The sequence below is a fragment of the Lepidochelys olivacea genome (genome assembly GCF_965140295.1).
Source record: "Lepidochelys olivacea isolate rLepOli2 genome assembly, chromosome: 10".
Classification (NCBI taxonomy): domain Eukaryota; kingdom Metazoa; phylum Chordata; order Testudines; family Cheloniidae; genus Lepidochelys; species Lepidochelys olivacea.
Genome location: NC_140420.1, coordinates 20724956 through 20745514, shown reverse-complemented (window position 1 = coordinate 20745514; position 20559 = coordinate 20724956). Strand labels below are relative to the sequence as shown.

The 20559-nt window shown below is 40.0% G+C and overlaps 1 protein-coding gene across 2 annotated transcripts in view; it reads right to left on the bottom strand.

Annotated features, from left to right (window-relative positions):
- Positions 1-20559, bottom strand: part of SNX29 (sorting nexin 29) — a 451127-nt gene that overhangs the window by 354417 nt on the left and 76151 nt on the right. For both annotated transcript variants that reach the window (XM_084640531.1, XM_084640532.1), the window contains exon 12: positions 357-420. In XM_084640531.1, the coding sequence (XP_084496657.1) occupies positions 357-420 (64 nt within the window). The remainder of the gene's footprint in view (positions 1-356; positions 421-20559) is intronic.

Genomic DNA, 20559 nt, shown 5'->3' with positions numbered 1-20559 from the left:
AACCACAAACTTTATAAGTGTATGTGTCATGCCATTTTTCCAAATCATTTACGAAATTATTGAATAGAACTGGACCCAGGACAGATCCCTGCAGGACACCATTCAATAAGCTCTTCCAGCTTCACAGTGAACCATTGATAACTACTCTGAGTAGATAACAGTTACACAGCCACCTTATATTAGGTTATAGAAGCACTGCAACATTTTGCTTGTTAAGTTGCACAAAAGGAATACAAGCACCAAGCAGAAGATAACTGCTTTAATAGCAATTTTTCCTACATGTAAAGGAGCTAAGTGACAAAAACATAATTATGATGAAATTATACATGGCATCCAGTGTAGAAATAGAAAGTTACCTGTTCTGTTCTTCGAGCTCATCCTTTCTGTTCATCATGGCCACAATAGCTTGCCGAAGTTCATCTGAGAAGGGAAGAAAATATAAATGAACTATGCATCCTTTTATCATTTCAGATTAAAAGATCATAAGTACTATGGTTCCAATTCAGCAAAGCACTTATGTACTTATGTTTCATCAACTTAAGTTATCTTTTGAGAAGTGGTATAACTTGACACCTGCAGTATGCACTAGTATACCTTGTTTAGTATTGTAAATCAGTCTGCATGAGGCCGTAACTCTAATTTTAACAATGCAGTCTACTTCACTGCAGCTGCTGTCTTCTGACACTGCCACGTACGACACCTTAAAATAAGTTAATATTTTCAATACATGCACACGAACAAGCCAAACTGTTATAGCTTACTAACTTTACTTCACTCAACCTCTCAGCTGAACATTCTGACAAAGGAGATCTGCCTTGACAAGATAACTCCTCTTTCCCTAGTTTCTGAGGGAGACTTTAGGGCACATCAGGTTACCAGAAATAAACTAATCAAGAGTCTCTCACTTTCTTGACCAAAACTAAAAAAAAAAAAAATTTAATTAGTACAGAGTAAAGTCCCTTTTAAAACCAACTTTACTTGTTCCATAACTCAATCCCCACCTTCTTGATGACACTGGAATGTCTGTATTTTTTAACTAATTGAAAATTCTCTTGGGGGAACAACGGAAAGGACAAATATGAGTCAGAAAATCCAATGACATCACATCAAGTTTTTAGGGTGGAATTTTACAATGCTGTGCAGAATTACTAAACTACATGCAATAAATTCCTTCTGCATCCTAACAAAATTGAGAAATGCTAGATTTGAAGACGACCAATCACATCATTATTCTAGATATACCATACTGCACAATAAAAACTTATTAAATGGACACATAAAATGGCAATTACACTAATGATGTTTGGATTTTTATTTATGAAACCATCAGATTCAGAGTGAGAAAATTCAGCCACCAGTAACGAACTTGGCAGAAGGTGGTGGCAGATTCGGGGACCCACATAAATTCACCTCAGGCAAAAATTTTCAGAAGCACCTAAGGGTATGTCTACACTGCAACGTAACACCAGGGTTAGGGGAACTCAAGTCAGCGGCCCCTGGTCTTGAGAACTCAGAGCTTGAGCATCTACACTGATTGCCAAGGATAGGTTAAGAATTTTTTAACCAGTGCCCAAACCCGGAGTTCCAGCATCCACACTACAGTATACAGACCCAGTTGTATCCCAGACTTCCTAGCGGCCTTCTGAAATCTGGCTGCTCTAGCCCTTTCTTTGTGGCGCAACGTGGGAAAACTTGACTATCCACCCACACATTACTGGAAGTTTAAAAACCCTGCCAACACATTCTGCTGAGTAATCATTTTCATCTGGATGGTTCCACCAACTGGAGTCAGTAACATGGAGGACATTTCAAGAACTTTTTTTTATTGCTTGGGCTCTCACTCCTGTTTCAGGACACAGGCAGCTGAATTTCCATGAAATTCTGGCAGACAGTTTGGTAGCATTTTCTGACCCACCAAAGGCATGTGACAGAGCTAATAATGGAGCAGGATGACGATAACACAGACATGACAGACTCAAACTGGCTGATACTGCTTCTGACACTCAGTATAACCACTGTTGACTCCTATATAGTCTGGTGCTTCTGAAGCAGAGCTACAAGCACAGAACGTTGGGACCACATCACCATGCAAACCTGGATTACCAGCATGAGGTCCAGCACTTTTGCATGAAGACAGTCATATTTCTGGAGCTTTATGAGCAACTTACCCTGACCGTCCAGTGTAAAGAAACACATGAAGGCAGCCATGCCAGTCCAGAAGTGGGCTGCTATAACCATCTGGAAGCTGGCTACCCAGACTGCTACAGGTCTGTTGCCAACAGTTTAGAGCTGGAAAGTTGACTGTGGGTAAACAGATGTGTGGTTTATCCAAAAGTGGCGGGCATAAAAGATATTCCAGAAGTAATGGTTGGCTTTGAGAGAATGGGGTTTCCTAACTGCATCAAGCCCATTGATGGGACTTATATGCCCCCAGTTTGCTCTCCTCAAGGAGCACGAGTACATAAACCACAAAGGAAACTACTCCACAGTTATGTAGGCCCTCATGGACCACAAAAGCCTATTTATGAATATCAATAAGGGCTGCACTGGAAAAATTCACAATGCCAGGGTTTTTCAACAACCTGGAGTCTTCATTCATTGACAGGCTGGGACTCTATTCCCACCTCATGGCACTGTCATAAACAGAGTTACCTTCCCCACTGTTACTCTGGGTGACCCCACATATTCCATTTTGCCTTGGCTTATGAAACTTTACTTTGATTTCAGAGTCTCTGGCAAAAGAAGGTTTAATTACATTCTCAACAAGTGTACAATGGTAGCTGAATGTGTGTTTGGCAGATTGAAATCCCGCTGGCGATGTTTACAGATCCATTTACATTCCAGTGCCATCAATGGTGTCTGCATTACCGTGGCTTACTGTGCTCTTCACAATCTTTGTGAAACCAGAGGAGAGCCAGTTCCCCCTGAATGGACTGTAACAATGCGGGGCAGCTGAATCAGTACACTCAGCCAGAAAGTATATCTGCCACAGCTGGATGCACCTGGGCTACAGAAGTCAGGGATGCTTTTTTATAGCTGAATTACAACATGGATTTTTGCATACTATCCTCCAAGTTGTCCCTGATCATGTGTTCACCTTTATTATTTGAAATACACACTATATGATGTGTTGCAGTGATGAAAATAAAATTTCTTTATCCAATAAAATCTTAATTTTTTTTTTACCCATGTATTGGAAAAGTGCAATATTAAACCACTGCCTGGAAGGCCAGCTGCTACTAGCATACCAAAACACCAACACCACCAAAAGCTTTAAAAGTAACTGAGATCAAAGTGCATAAAGAAGTGCAAACAGTTCAATTATGTACAAAACAACCCCACCCCAGCTATTGCATGTCTCCTATCCCCCCTCTCCTTTCCCTTTCTTCCATGTTTGCCTTGCGCTTGGCACCAGGCTAGGGGAGTGGAGGGGTTCAGATCTGAGGACTCCACGGGGCACATTAGCCCCATCCAGCAATTCAGATGGCCCAATTGCATGGGCCACCCAGCCACAGAGTTGTCCAAGCTGTTCCTGGAATGCTGGTCAGGGTACCACGGAGGGGATGCAGCCTGTGATGCTGGCACAGCAGGAGCCTGCACTCTTGCAGCCATTAGAGATAACAGCCACTCAAACAGTTCTCTTTGTTGTGCTCTATCTTCCGCCCTTAACCATCTTTCCTATTCCAGGAACTGTAAAGAGCATGCCTGCTCCCATGCCACTACTGTATCCTCAAGCTGCAAAGCCAGACTGAGCCCTTCTGCTGGTCTCTCAGAATCTCTTTCCTCTTGCAACAAGTCCCCTTGCCTTTGGTACTCAACCTGCTTCTTAGCCCTCTCCAGAAGTTCAACCATAAGTTCACCAAGAAAACGTCTCCTCTTGGAATGATCCACAAAGGTCTGGTGAGCCAGACTTCTGCAGTATGGGTGAGCTGCAGAGATATTGCAGCCTATAAAGGTCAAGGGGCCTGGAATAGGACATGACACAGGTTATTGTCTCAAATAGCTCGGTGCAGGAAAACAGAAAAAAAAACATTTTGGAATTTCAAGGGCAGAAAATGTTACTTTTTTAAACTGAACTTCAATATATGGTGAGAGGGCTGCTTCACACCACAGAAGCTCCCTGGACACAGCTGGGTTAACTGCAGTAAAAAGTGCTAAGAGACTGGCAAGTTAAAAATCACAACTTTTTTCCCATACCCCACCCCCAAAAAATTGAGTTTGGCGGGAGGTCAGTGGCCACGCTGTACTACTTAAGCCTTCTCTATCATTCTAGAGAGTGCACATTTTGGAGTATGTAACAGTTCTTGGGGTTCCAAGCTGCTGGTAGGAAACCGGCATGTATGCAACCAACATATTTAACTGTATGGTGATTGAACAGCATATCTATGAGTGGCGTGGGCAGGTAAGCCACCAAGGTAGCCCTGAAAAAACACCCTTCCCTGAAATGTGAATACCTATCTGGGGTTCCTACTATGGGAAAAGTTTGCAGATATCAACTCCCTAGATTGGTTCAGAATTCATGACAGATTCAACAGAATGCTGTGTTAGCTTTCATATGGGTTAGTGCCTCCCCATCTCTTGCCCTGCTTAATCCAGTCCATTCTCTGGTCACCGGTCTGGTAAATTTCCAATACCACCAGCTTCTTCGCTATTTGCTGGCATGTGTGGTCATTCCTGCCACTCTCACTAAAGTCAATTGTTTTGCTGGCCTCGCACTGGAGATTAGCCAAAATCTGGCTGTGCTCCCGCAACCACGACGCAGCATACTTTGTAAAGAACTTCTTTCTGGTTGGTATCTATTACAAATGCCGAAGGTTCTCCTAACATGAATTTGCAGCTTGGCAGTCAGAATAAAATGGAAGGTGTACATACAAGTTACTGTACTAAAGCAAGGTGGATGTTTCCATTTCCCTGGAGTTGAATGGCAATTTTTGGTAGACAGAGGACCAAGGAAGTCAGCCCACAGCATTGTAGGATACTTTTGGCAGACTCCAAGAACCAGAGTCCAGAGGGGGGCTGCTTCTACACGGCAGAAGGATAGGGTTCGAAACCTGACTCCTGCCTTGACTCAGGCTCGAAACCTCCGCCCTCACAGGGTTCTAGAACCCCGGGTCCAAGCCCAAGTCCAAGAGATGTGTGTGTAGACGGAGGGGGGCTAGAGTTTAAGCCTGAGTCTGAGCCCAGGCTTGCACTGCAGCATAGATATACCCTAAGGGCATGTCTACACTGCAATTAAAAACCTGTGACTGACCCCTGCCAGCTGACTTGGGCTAAGAGGTATTTAATTGTGGTGTAAACACTCATGCTTGGGCTAGAGCCCGGGCTCTGGGATCCGCCCACCTCGCAGAGTCCCGCAATTATACAGCTCCTTAGCCCAGTCAGCTGCCATGGCTGTACACTGCAGTGTAGACATACCCTAAGTGACTTAGAAAGTTATATCCTATTTTCAAAAGTGACTTAGGCACTTCACAGCTTTTTAAAATTTTAGCTAGTCTGGAAAGTGAAAACATCTGCTGAGAATTGAAAGCTAGATTGACTCACAAGAAAATCACAACAGATGTCTCTCAATTCATTAAAACATGGGACACAGCAGAAAACACAAATAGTTTGAGGGAGTTTTAAAGAAAAGGAATTTTGTCTACACACACAAAATCTGACATAACCAACTATAGTCCAGTCTTATTACCTTTATGGGATCCAAACATTTTGATACAAAGCTACTTTATATTATTAAAAGCTGCAGAGCAAAGCATACAGAGAAAGAGTTAACTTTTAAAGAGGGTCAGATTGTGAAACCTTTACTCACATGGGATAGTACCTTACTCAGCAGTCACTCATTTACAAAATAGTGACTTCAGTGGGACTACCTGTGGAGAAAGGTACTACCAACATAAGTAAATGTTTCAAAATTTGCCCCTAAATCGTTGAACATCCATTCAGAATCAACTCTATTCTTGCCTTTATGATTTAAGCTTAGAAGGTCTATTTAAATATATGGGAAATAAAATTAATAATTATTACTCTAAAGCCGAAATCCAAATGAAATTATGTGGATTATACCACTTTCCATGATTTGTTTTAATTTTAACTAAAAAGAGACCACTATAGAGCAAATAATCAATTTCAGCAAGCACAAAGAATTACTTTACATTTATTTTTTCTAAATTAAAGTACTATATTAGCTTTGCAATTGAAGTGTCAAACCACAAATCCCATCCTATCCATATGCAATGCACATCCAATCTATTTATTTTTCTTACCACAACGTAGTCCAGGCTCCATTTTTTAACTAAGATATGAAAGCAAAATTTAAAGTTTTTGTTTTCCAAACTGACCTGCCCTAAGAAGATAAATCTATCTTCTCTCTGGATAGTTACTTTTGCATGTTTCTATCATGTGGCCTTCAAAAATATTATTAATCCGCAAAAGGATACAAAATATACCTAAATTATAGGTTGCACTCACAGCAATGCCTATGGTTAAGGTTGCTTAATACTTTCCATTATAAGACAACAGTTCAGAAATGCAAGAATTAAGGTTGCTTGTGAAATAAGGTTTTTTTACGGCTCATTTCTGAGTATACATTATGAGACATTACCTGATCACATATTATTTATTTGATGGGGCCTGTCTCATTGCCTATGCACCTATTCACACACAATTGTTTGGGGACGATGCAAGGTGGAGCATATATATTTAAATTATGCTCTCCTTATCCCCATCCTCAAACAATGCTTTTTAAGACATGGGTTGGAATTTTTTTTTTTTTTTTACACTTGCACAACTTCAAGTCAGAACATCAATTAGCTGCTAATATGGACAGGGCTGGGGGAGAGCAAGATTTACTACTTATTTCTGAATACTCAAAAATAATATTTATTCTCATATCTGCATTCATGTTTACATTAGTTTTTCAGCTGCTTTAAGATCCAACTGTGAAGCACTAAGCTTGTGCATATTATGCACAATGCAGTAACAAGAAAGGCAGAAACATTATGTATTTATAAATAAGTTGAAAGCATGCCTAATAAATTATCGCCATAATAAATGACTCTAAAAAGTTCGATTTAAAAGATCCTTGTCTAAATCAGTACATTTAGTGAGGCAGCTTCATATGTCTTCACCTGTAACCTCACTGAAAAGCCTATAGCTCTGCAGGCTTCAGCCCTGCCTATGGTAGATTGTTCACATAATCTGAGCTTTGAAATAATAATACAACATTTTAAGTGATCCAACAAATTACCACATTTTAGTAATAAAAACTTTCTGGTATACTACTTAAATATTTATAGAAAAAAGGAGTAAGCCTTCAGATTTCTGTACTATTCACTTTTCTAATTCAGTTTATAAAATGACAATTTTCCCTAAAGATGTAGCTTTGTTTCCATGTAGCTAAGCACAAAGAGCTTCTAAACCCTGTACACACTAGGTGCCGGTTAATCAGCTGGTGTCTAATCATTTAAAAGGAGCAGAACTACCGTGCTAACTACAAATGTAACACTGTTTTACAGTTTCATTATAAATGTAAATTGGGATTTTTCTGGGAATTGCTTTGTTTCTTCATGGCAAATATTAATGCAAATTTTCATATCATCAGCTTCTCTGAATGACTCAACCTTCATACCAAAAAGGAAAGCTGATCTAAATGAACAAGTTGTAATTACAAGACTATAGGTGGATAGAAACATTTTCTTATAGTGTTTGTTTGTATTGTATTCTTATAGTTGTTTGTTTGTATTCGTGGTGCCTGGAGGCAGCCCATCAGGGATCAAGGCCCCACTGTCACAGGCACTGTACAGATGTGACGTAAAAAGACAAGTCAGACATCAAAGGAGTTTACAATCTTGGTTTATGATAAAATGCAAACGTCACACAAAACAAACAGAAGGCAGGAGGAGAAACAAAGGGGGAGGAGCAGGTGAGGGAAATGAGCAAGTTTTGCATGGTAAGCAGTTGTCACAGCTCACCAGCTACCTCATCTGTTTAGAACATGTACATGAACATATCTTTAAAGCAACATTTCTCGTACTTAGCATTTGGAGGTAGTAAATGGGAAGCCTACTCACTCTGCCATCCACTAACAGTAAGGTACAACAGACATAAATTAGTGTTTTTTACAACTCCATTCTCTAATCTAAGCATTGAACACTGTAAGTGAATGTTGATAGCTAAAACTGCAAACATCAGAATCATGTGTCACCCCTTGGAGAGCAGATACAGCAAAAGCAGCTCAACTACAGTGACATTGTTCTTTTTAATGGAGATAGGGATAAGCACAGCCCCCACAATAGACAATCCCGTTACATCCAATAAATGCTTTTAAATAGTTATATCAGGAAAAAACATGAAAAATGATCATATTGAGGTTGTATTATCGAAGATTTCTACTGATCTTCCATGAAATACGATCTGCAACTGTTCTTACTGGACCTCAAAATGGCCAATGAAATCCAGTAACAGATAAATAATTGCAAAAACTAGATATGGCATTTCCAAAATTTTACTATTTTTGATCCCATATAAAAGAATGCAATAATCTTAGCAAAACATTTATTTCCCTTCAACTCATAACACAGATGCATTATTTCAGTATCTTGAACGTCTCAATATCCTTACCAATATGTGTGTTGTTGGTGCCACTTGCAATAGCAAGAAAAATAATATCCAGATATTAAGAGAAATACAGCCATCATACTAAGGATCATTGTCAGTAAAGTTCACATTAGTCTAAGGGACTAGCAATTCTTTTTGAGGGGGAGATCACTTGTACTGGAGGAAAAAAATGGAACAAATCTACTGAAATATGGTGTCCAAATAAAATCCTTTTCTCTAAGGATTCCAATATCTTTACTTTTCACATACAAACGTCTCTCTTACTTGGTTTTAGTTTCTCTCACACAGCTAAGTTGGTCATTTGGGAGTTTATTTTCTTATATCAAGTACTAAAGTTTGCCAAATGAAGCTAAATAAATTCTCTTACATATTTCAATTATTTTAGTCTATCCCTGCATTTTAAATTAAAAAATAACACTTGCCAAATACAATACTTTTTCAAAAGCTGCCCTTTTTAAAAATGAAAATGTCTCCCTATTTAAAGTAAATGGAAGAATGGGTGAGAAATGCAGTTTAATTCACTTTCAACAAATTACAAACATGATTCATTATGTCACACCTTTTCCCTTTCTGTTCATTCCATTTATATATTGAACAGCCATGCAGTTTCAAACTGGAATGTCAATCAAAATGGTGCAGTGCCGATTTAATTTTCAGTCAATCTAAGTTATAGAGACTTATATTAGGAGCATCAAAATTATAAATGAATCCTAATTTATAATATTGCATTCTAGTTTGTGAGAATAAGGGGGGAAGAGCTAGATGCAGCCAGCAAAGTTGCAGCACACTTTTATTCTGTGTGCGCTACGATGAAATAATAATTTGTACACTGCTCTTTGTTTAGAGTTAAAAATAGCATTCCAAAAGTGCAGCCACCCACAATTATGCATCCAGGGAACTTCTTTTTAAATATACAATTATATAAGTTATAAGTTGCTGAAAGTTTTCCTAAAACATTTTAAACATGGTTAGGCTTGCAAAAAAAGAAAAAAAACAGCAATTATGGGAGCATGAGTAACTAGTGTGAGACATCCAGAAAAATACAATATAAAGAAATGACTGCGTATTGCACTTTTTAATCAATAGGTCTCTTGGTAATAGAATGAATGAATAGAATAGGTCAACTTTCACATTCATTATTTCATTGCTAATATAAAGTACGGAAAAATTTTGGGATATTTTGAAAAATGTTTTCCTCTAAAAATTATTACAATTTTGTGGAAAAAAACAGAAGTCTTATTCATCAGATGCATTTCACAAAACTAAATAGGTATTAGCTGTCTAAGGACAAAACAATTTAAGGGAAATTGGTTTAATCATCTATAACTTTAATGTATTAAATAATGTCTGAAGACAGGTCCAAAGTTTAATTTTAGGAGAGTGCTTGTCTTAGTTCATCCCCCTAAATCATCAACAAATGAACCCACAGTACCAACACGTGTTTGAGACCTCTGGTCTATGTATTAAGCTATGTACAATCAAGGAAACTGCATCTCCTCCTCTGTCCTTCCCTTCTCAACGCTAAGCAAACCGAGCTCAGCTGCAAAACATGACCAAATTACAAATAACTGTAACTACATACGAAATTAAGGTTCCCATATTCTTTGACTCCATTTTAACCAACCTTGAGGTTTGTGTTCACTGTCAAGACCACTTGAAATAGAGCTAGAGCAGATTCCCAAATTTTTTAGGACTGCAGCTACCTTTCAGATATTTTAAAACTTGGTGGTTCCCCACAAGCAAATATATCTTTCTTTTTAACCAATTCAGGACACTAGATTCAAGAGGGAAATCAGAGTTTGTACATTTTTGCAACTTTATACAATTACATACAAAGTTTAATTACATAATATGATCTAGGCTTTTTAAGTTATAATTTGAAATCATGGATTTTTCTGATGTTCAGACACTAAAATTTTAGTTCGAATGGGCCTGCTTTAAATTGCATAGGTTGGTTGAATCTCTCATAGCATCAGACGTAAATCATTTTCCAGGTCTGAAAGCACCACTTCCATAGCTTCATCACTGAATTCTTCATATTCGTATTTAACAGAAACCCAGAACTCCTGGTTCGTGGGATTTGAACACTTGGTCTTCAGCACATGATCATTTGGCAATTCTAAGAGGTTTTCTTGAGCCAAAATATTTAAAGTTGGAATGGAGTAAACTCTTACAGAGAATGCATTCTGAATCTAATTGGTATCTGGAGATTCATGTTCAACTCCAGGAAAATATCCATCAGAATAGAAACAACACACAAACAAGTTAATATTTGGACTTTAATAACATTTTGATTACTGTCACTCTCCTGTTTAAAAGTCTGGTAACACACTGAAAAGGGAGTTAACTCCAAAGACAAAGCTTCTTCATCAATCTCCAAATTTTCTCTTTCATATCTGTATGTATTCCTACCTTGAAATGTTAGATTCAGCGGATTCAGTGTGCCAAATACATCCACCAAGTAAGCTAACGTAGTCAAGTAGTTCACATTAAACATGTAAGCTGCAAGGTCTGTTTTCCCAAGGAGGAAAATTCTGATTTCATCATCCAATTCGAAGTCACTTTCCCACATGACAACCACCTGACTTCACAGTGAAATTGAAGTTGAATGTGGTCAAAGCCCATCTGACAGAAACCAAGGCATGAAGGGTCAGGCTTAGTGGTCAGTGCACTGGCAGTCACACCTAGCGGATCCCCAGGAGGGAGTTCCCATTGCAGCCCAAAGCAGGCAGGAGACTACCAATGGGTCACCCCTGTGGCACAGGCTCCCTATCCCTCATTCCTCATGTGGCAATCCCCTGCCAGGCTAGACAAGAACAGCCTGGCTTTCCCTCACACCCAAACACTTACCCTCCCTCCTGGCTTGAGGCTTCCCAACGATCCCTAGTGCCAAGAGGAGCTGTTGTGGATTCTGGTAAAAAGGCACAGCAGGCAGAATGGGATCTGATTGGTGGTGGGGCTCCCTCCCAGCAAGAGGCCTGCTCTAGCAGCCCTTCCCCTGCATTCTTTACCCCTCCTTGGCGACTTAAAACTTCCTGCCATTCTCTAGGACCACGAGGAACTGCACAGATTCTGGCAGGAGGAGCCGCTCGCAGGTTCTGGCCAGGCTCCCTCACAGCAGCCTCCCAACCCCACGATCCTTACCCAACCCTGCAGTCTTGAGGCTTCCCATTGGGTAGCTCCCATGGTTTCTGGCAGGCAGAATAGGACCCAGGTGCTGGCCCCGTTCCCAACCACATGAGATGCATGTACAGTAGTGCATGCACATCCAGGCCTGGTTGCTGTGGGTGCAACTGAAGCACAGCTACAGCTGCCCAGGTTTCTTTTTCTTAGGGAAAAAAAAAACCAAAAATGGGCACACCAATGAATTTGTTCCCCAAACACTTGGGGCTCCCCCATGAATTCTTCATGGCTCTCTGAGGAAGCCATGCCTCACAGTTGAAGAAACACTGAACTAGAGGGCAGATGCTTTAAGGAACAGGTGAAGGGGAAATAGCTAAATGAGTTTACAAAGTTACAACCCTTTGTTTAGTGAAATACTTTGTTTACTTGTGATACCATACACACAACTGTACTTAATACCCAGTTGTGTTGACCTCACCAAATGTAAAAATGTGGTGCTCAGAGGTGAAAACATGTAAATATTCTGAATAAGTTAGAATATAAAACTGAACAACATGCTTATGCCCCAAGGATGTAGAGAGCTATCAACAGGGAATAGGTATCCTTGTGCCCAGGATAATTTCCACCTAAAGGCAAGCTTATAGGGAACACTGCCAACAAACTGGCATGCCGATATAAAAATTACATGCCTGGATCAAACACAGAATATTTGTTTACCAAATAAAGCATGAAAAAAATAAGTTAGATCTACTGCCCCTAATCATAACCCACATATATTCATGATAGTACATTTAAGCCTATTTTAAATCTCAAACCAATATTTAACAGTCATTTCTTTTACAGGTTTTCAAATACCACTAATACAGGTCAATATTAATCACTAGGGGCTAAACCATGAAGCCCTTAATCATATTGCTGAGCATATACTCCTACAAGAAGTCACAATGGAATTATTCATGGAAGTAAATGCCGTTTACCATGGGTTTAAGAAATGATTCAATGCCAGTTATTAGTGCTGTAATTTGACCTGGGTTTCTCTCCACTTTGACTTCTACTTTGAGCTGCACCATTAATATTTCTGAAACGATCAACAGCAACTCTCAGGTTTACCATATGACAATTAATTGTTGAAAAACTGAGGAAGCTAAATAATACACATAGAACTACAGGGAATACATTCCACACTGCACCCTATTACTGCTGATCTTTTTATTAGTAATTTTGCATAAATTTTTAAACAAATTAGGGTGGGATTTTTTTAAATAAGAGGATTTTTGCAAGGATGTTGAATTTAATATCCCTCAAGAAAACCAGCAAGAGAAATATTCATGGGTTTATCAATACAATAAATTTGCCGACTGTTATTAAAAGTAATAAAAGCAGATGTCAGCAGGTCTTCTGCGCTTTCAATTAAGCTAAACTAATTGGCTTATCATTTGTACTGTGAATTTTATTCTAGGATGAGAAAGCTATCAGCAACTTTTCTCTCTCTATGTTGAACTTGTTCAGTTTTCACTTCACCTACATTATTTTTTCTTAGTACTCTTCATACTTATATTGTTTTTTAATCAGACCAATGTCTTAAATTTTCCATGGTACCTATGTAAAATAACACGTAACGAGCTACATCCTTCCAGTGATGGACAAAGATGAAATGTTTATACTGATACATTAATCTTTGATAACTCTGACCACAAAATAGGACTCACCTGTGGACACCACCAGACAAATGAAGTAACACTTGGATTTGTCTCTGAGGAACAAACAAGTAGTGCTCATTGACTGCTAAGCTGCCCAGAGGGTTCTCTCACGTAGGGTATACTACAGGGTTCTATTGTCACTCATCCTGTTCAATGTGCATGTTAACTAGCTAGGAGATAGTATGTTTGAGCTGCAGTACTATCAAGATGCTGACTCAGCATGTTTTTCTATTAGTCCTGGACTGTTCATTCAATAATTTTCCCATTGTCTACCCAACACTCAGGCTACCTAACAGCTGGTTGACTGTAATTCAACCAAGAAAGAGCATTGGTAGGCTGTGAGAAATGGTGAAGGTAATACTTGCTTCACTGACTGTGGGGTTTGCCCACATTATTAATCAAATTCACAACCAGAATTTGGAAGCATTTTGTAATCCATTAGTTCCACAGAGGAATAATGATTACTTTTCCTACAGCAACTGTGGATCTTTGAGATGCGCTGATCACATAGATTCCAACAGGTAATGCAGGCCAAAAGAATCTTACCTTGTACTGCACCATAAGTGGAATTTGTGTGGACAACATAACTCAAAAAAGAACTCTCTTTTGTACTACTAAAACGAGTGTTAGAAGAGCAGTGTAATGCATGAATGAGCACCAAATCTTCAATAGATAGACAAAATATTCTCTAGATGTTTCTGCCTCTTGGTAACTGATATTAACAACTCAGACTCATTAGCAAGTAAGTGAAAATAAAAGCACAAGGACACCACATTACAAAAAGGTGCTTTGTTCATTTATTCCAATTACTATAGTTTGGATTTAATAGGCTACTTTATGATGAACTAGTAAAAATAAGCTACAGTACTTTGTGAAAATAATCAAATGTTAGTATAATGAGGCCTTACTACAGCATTCAACTATTAGATTTTTAAAACTCTGCAATTATGACACTCAGCACTCAACCCATGGGGTGAGTGCCAATTTGAGGGCAGCTTAGAGAGATTCTACTGTATTAACAGTTGCCTTTTTGCAACAGTTAAAAACTGGTGTTTAGTAGACAGCAGATACGAATACTAATTAACTGGCATTGCTAACTATGGACCAGGCCCTGCCAAACTACTTGTGAAACGAAGTACTATTCAACGGGGGAAGAGGTGGCAGAATTCAGACCTGCGTTAATATGGTTGAAAAACCATAACAAGTGTCTGAATTAACACAATCACATCCTGAAGTAAGTAAAAGCAACAGCTGTAGTATCATGGGCGGGATGAATTCAGTATCACTCTGCACTGCATCTTTCAAGTAGCATTTTAACTATTTTAACAGAGTCCTTAGCATATTAAGAGACTACAAGCTGAACAAACTGCCATTATTGCACCAACTACGACTGAATAAATTCTAATTTGATCAGGAAGTATTCCAAATAAAGCACCTTGAGAAATTACTCCTGGGAGAATTCTGCAAAAAAAAAATTAAAAATTCTGTGCACAATATTTTCAAATTCTGCATATTTTATTTGTTGAAATAACACAATATAATCACAACAGTTTCAATTATTTTTGGTCATTTATTTCAAAATACCTGTTAGCAAGTATGTCTGTAACAATACAGACAACAAAAAAGCTTTCAGAAAATGTTTTTTGACTAACAGATTCCTTACGTGGCATACTAATACAGAACTGAGTAATAATTCGTTCAAACTACAATACAGAACCGTATTTCCTGCACCCCTCAGAAGCAGTGCAAAGGCTTGAGGGAATCAGAGATAACGGAGGAGCTGAGGGAGAGGGATGTAATTGCTGGGAAGGAGTCTGGGTGTGAACTTGGAGGGCTGTTGTGTATGAGTAGGAAAAGTATGGAACAGGTTTGGCAGGGGGCGGGGAAGGACTGTTAGGGAGATTCTCGCATGCAGACCCTGGCTGACCCTTGGCCTCTCCCATTCAGTCAGGCACATCTGTCCCATCCCCATGTGTCCTTGCAACCCTTGTCCACATGTCTCTCCGCCCCCACTCAAACACTCCCCTGTTCCTATGTTGCCCTGCACCTCTTCCCGCATCCCCATGTGTCTCTGTGCCCCCACTCAGCCGCGCCTCTATCCCTATGTGTCCCTGAACCCCCCTTCCCCATCCCTGTGTGTGTCTGTTCTCTCACTCAGCCACCCTCCTTCCCCCTGTGGCTCGGCACCCCCTCGCCGGTGTGGCCCTGCACCTCCCTCCCCCTGTGGCCTTGTGCCTCCACTCCCATTCAGCCCCTGCCCCAGTATGTCCTCCCCCACTAACCCTTATGAGCCCGTCTGACACCCCAGCAGCCCCACGCTGTCTGTCTCTCCATAACTCCTGTCTCGTGACCTGGCCCGACAGGCACTGTGAAGAAGGCAGGCTCTTGCTCTTCCTTAGCTGGCTGGGAGCTGCTGTGTTCTAGCACCACAATGCCCTCTGGTAAGCAAAAGGCAGAACTGCAGAAGTTATTTTCTGCTGGGAGCTGCTGCTCTGTTCTAGTGCCATTAATTATGTGGATGTGCAGTGGCACAGAATTCCCCAGAAGTAAGAAATGAAATTTCATACTGTTTTCCCCTTGCAGATGAGCATTACTGGTAAGGGACAAATTCAGATAATGAAGAGGAATTTAGAGATTATTGACATGTTTAGGAATGGAACAATATAAATGCACTGAAACTAAAGTTTAAAAAAAGGCCTTGTATGGAAAGTGGAACAAACTTTCAGGGAACTGCTTCCTTGATGCTTAAAGCACTTTAAAAGCATAGGGCTGAAATTTGAAAGTATACAAAGCCAGTTTACATTTTGTAAGACACATTTGGAACCAAATTCTACCTCAACTTGCATCCCTTCCACCTAGCTTATTTATTCAGCAAAGATGATTTTGATATTCATAGCGAAAGCCTGAAAACGTAACAGAGTTTGATTAAAGAATACATGTATGATGGAAGAACACAATTTGTGGGAATAGGATTAACTGAAATAGTGTTTGAACCTCACAGATTATGCAGGTTAAATATGCTGCTACAAGAAAACAAATTCATAAAAAAGCAGGGCTCAAGTTACTTATGAAGAGGCTAATATTTTATTTTACCAAATGAAATCTTCACTGATTTACTAAGAGGTGCAGTTTCTCATCAACTTCCATTCCTTCAACTAATCGCTGAACTGCTATAGAGAATGACAGCTTCATAACTGAAATAATTTTCTTTAAAAAAGAATGTTTTAAAAAGCAATGTATTAAAGAATTTATAGTAATGATGTATGATACTTCCTTATTATCGTGCTATTATTGCTCAAGTAAGCTAACATCAACTTGGTTTAAAAGGAGGGGGGAAATAGGGCAAGTATGGGGGTTTTTGTTTTGTTTTTTCTCCCTCATTACGCATGAGGAAGGCCTGAAATCTGGTTTGTTTCATTCACACAGAAGGTGTTATTTTGTGATTGTTCTTTCACATTTGAAGTTCAGGTCTCATCTACTGTGGAATTCTGTGGACAACTAGTGAAATGACATCATCACAAGCAACAAGGAGTCATAAAAATTCATAAAGGAAGAGATTAGAAATTGTTTAACCCTATTAAATAGAGAGATCAGGTGATTTTATTCTGGTATAAGGTTTCTTTAAACAAAAGCTTTCTATTGCAATGATTATTGTTTTGTTTCTGGTATTTCATGGCAAGTTTATGTAAACCTGTTAATATATTAGAAAGAGAGAGAGAAAGAAAATGGTTATATACCTTACAGTAGGTCATTTTTTGAGATATTCTGTGCAGGTAGATCCTACTTATGGTGCAGTAGCACTCTTAGTATAAGAGCTAGAAGTTCAAATGCCAGTGCCCATTAGTGGTCACACATGTGCCCTCATGTCCATGTACCCGCCACCACTGGACATAAAGTGGCAGCATAATCTAGTCACGCTTAGTCCTTACACCACTCAGAGATTCAAGAGGCATCTCCGAGGTACAGGGACGGACGATGGGTTGTGGGATCCACATGTACAGAACATCTCAAAGAACAACAGTTACTATAAGGTAAGTAACCATTTCTTCCTTTTCTAGTTCCTGTGCATATGACTCTCACTCATGGTGATCATCATAATCATCATCACTTCCATAACCGCAATGGTCGTTGGGGCACCATCAACCAATTGTCTCCACCCCTGATGATTGTGTGTCAGTGCTTGAGTGTCCACAAAGTCCATTCCTGTCCACTCTTTTATGTTGTCAATCTATCTCTTCTTCTGTCTACCTCTTCTTTTCTTCCCCAGTACTGTCCCTTGGAGGATGATCTTGCATAGGCCAGAAGATCTTGTGACATGGCCGTACTACTTCAGCTTGCACTGCTTCACGGCTGTCAGGAGCTCTTCATATGACCCAGCGCATTGAGTGATGATGTTGTGAACCTCTTCGTTAGTGACGTGGTCAAAATAGGAGATGCCTAGGATTTTATGGAAGCATCTCATCTCTACTACCTGTATTTTCCGTACAAGTTCTGCCGTAATGGTCCATGTCTTGCACGTATACAGAAAAATGCAGATAACCAATGCATTCAGCAGTTTCAGTTTGGATTCCAGGAAGATGTTCTTATTCCTCCAAAATGGCTTTAGCTTTGCCACTGCTACTGTTGTTTGCTCAGTTCTTGCCTGAATTTCTGTCTTGGATCCTTCATCAGTGATGACTGCCCCCAAATTCTTGAACTGTTTCACTATCTCCAGCTCTTGTCAACTGACAGTGATATGTGAGCTGATCCCATCACATTTGTTTGTCATCAGCTTGCTTTTCTCTGCACTGATTTCCATGCCATATTTTGCAGAGGTTTCATCCAATCATTTCACAGTGGTCATTAACTAGCAATTTGGTGAAATAGATGGCGAGAGCTATGAGAAGCAAGGTCAAAGCATATGCAACCAACTACTTGTATGAACCACATTAATTGAAAATGGTTTCAAGATAAACCTAAAAACAGGCCTATTTTCCTTGACCTCCCTGCAGTACATGATATAGTAGGGTACACGAGTCTACTTGTTAAAAAATCAAGAGTCCTCCCACCATTGGTTACTGATGCCATCGAACTGCTACTTCAGATGGTTCAGGGTGCATGTTGGTCAGAAAACAAGTGGTTGGAAAAAACAGATGAATGGTTTACCCTGGGGATCTGTTTTAGCCCAATCTTGTTCAATCTATACATCAGTGACCTGCCACCAACTCAGTCACAGAAGTTCATCTATGCAGGTGATATCTTCTGTAGCCTAAGAGCTTCGACTTTCTCAGAGCTGGAGAAGACCCTGAGTGACAATCTGAGTGACTACATGGCACCTTCAGCCTAGCACCAGCAAAACAGTCTCTAGCATACTCCCACCTCAACCATGACAACACTAAGAGGGAAGTAAACATCATAGTGAATGGCCAGAGGCTGAAGCATATCCAATTTACTTAGGCGTGACCCTCAACCGAACACTGACATACAAAAGCCACCCGAGCAAGACAGCAGCAAAGGTCAAGACACACAACAACTTTCTCAGCAAACTAGCAGGTTCTTCATGGGGAGCAGACCCTAAGGACCTCAGCCCTTGCCATCTTGTATTCAACAACAGAGTACAGTGAGCCAGTATGGAGTCAGCTGGCACACACCAAATTTGTTGATGTGCAATTCAACTCAACGGTGTGCATCTTCACAGCAGCTCTCCAACTGGCTCATCTTCCATCGCATCCAGTTCTGAGCCACACTGCTCCCCCTTACATCAGGAGGGATATTGCAGCTGGTAAGCTGCTTGAGAAGGTATGTGCCAACCCACGCTTGCCCTTGTTTAACAACCTTTTTAGCCCACCAGCTACGTGTCTTTCATCATGACACCCAACGTGGTTGAGGCTGCCATGCAAGGACATGACAGAGTCTCTGTGGCAGGAAGACTTGACTGAAGCATCAAATTCCCTATGGCAGGAAGACTTGACTGAAGCATCAAATTTGTTGTTTCTGTGAGTGGGATGGCTGAGAAACAAATGAAGTCACTTTCTGCTTCAGGAACCTCTGTCCCTTTCTAAGCTGATTTGGTGGTTTCTGATGGTGTGGGACATAGATGACTCAGATATCTGTTGAGAGATATACTGAGGTTTATACTGTTTTATTTTAAAGTTTTAAGTATATAGGCCCAAAAATCTATGAGTGGCCTAACAATCTTTCAAAGAGAGCAGTGAGTCATTCTCTTAGATGAAATAGGTCTTTTTCATCAAATGGTAAATCATATACCACATTCTATACCTGCTTAGGTAGTATTGAGACAGGTAACAAGGAGTCTCTCCTCCTGACAATACCTGTCAAGGTTCCTCCCCCACTCTGAACTCTAGGGTACAGATGTGGGGACCTGCATGAAAAAAACCTCCTAAGCTTATCTTTACCAGCTTAGGTCAAAACTTCCCCAAGGTACAAAATATTCCCCCCGTTGTCCTTGGACTGGCCGCTACCACCACCAAACTAATACTGGTTACTGGGGAAGAGCTGTTTGGACGCGTCTTTCCCCCCAAAATACTTCCCAAAACCCTGCACCCCACTTCCTGGACAAAGTTTGGTAAAAAGCCTCACCAATTTGCCTAGGTGACTACAGACCCAGACCCTTGGATCTTAAGAACAATGAACAATCCTCCCAACACTTGCACCCCCCCTTTCCTGGGAAATGTTGGATAAAAAGCCTCACCAATTTGCATAGGTGACCACAGACCCAAACCCTTGGATCTGAGAACAATGAAAAAGCATTCAGTTTTTTACAAGAAGACTTTTAATAAAAAATAGAAGTAAATAGAAATAAAGAAATCCCCCCTGTAAAATCAGGATGGTAGATATCTTACAGGGTAATTAGATTCAAAAACATAGAGAACCCCTCTAGGCAAAACCTTAAGTTACAAAAAAGATACACAGACAGAAATAGTTATTCTATTCAGCACAATTCTTTTCTCAGCCATTTAAAGAAATCATAATCTAACACATACCTAGCTAGATTACTTACTAAAAGTTCTAAGACTCCATTGCTGGTCTATCCCCGGCCAAGACGACTACAGACAGACACAGACCCTTTGTTTCTCTCCCTCCCCCCAGCTTTTGAAAGTATCTTGTCTCCTCATTGGTCATT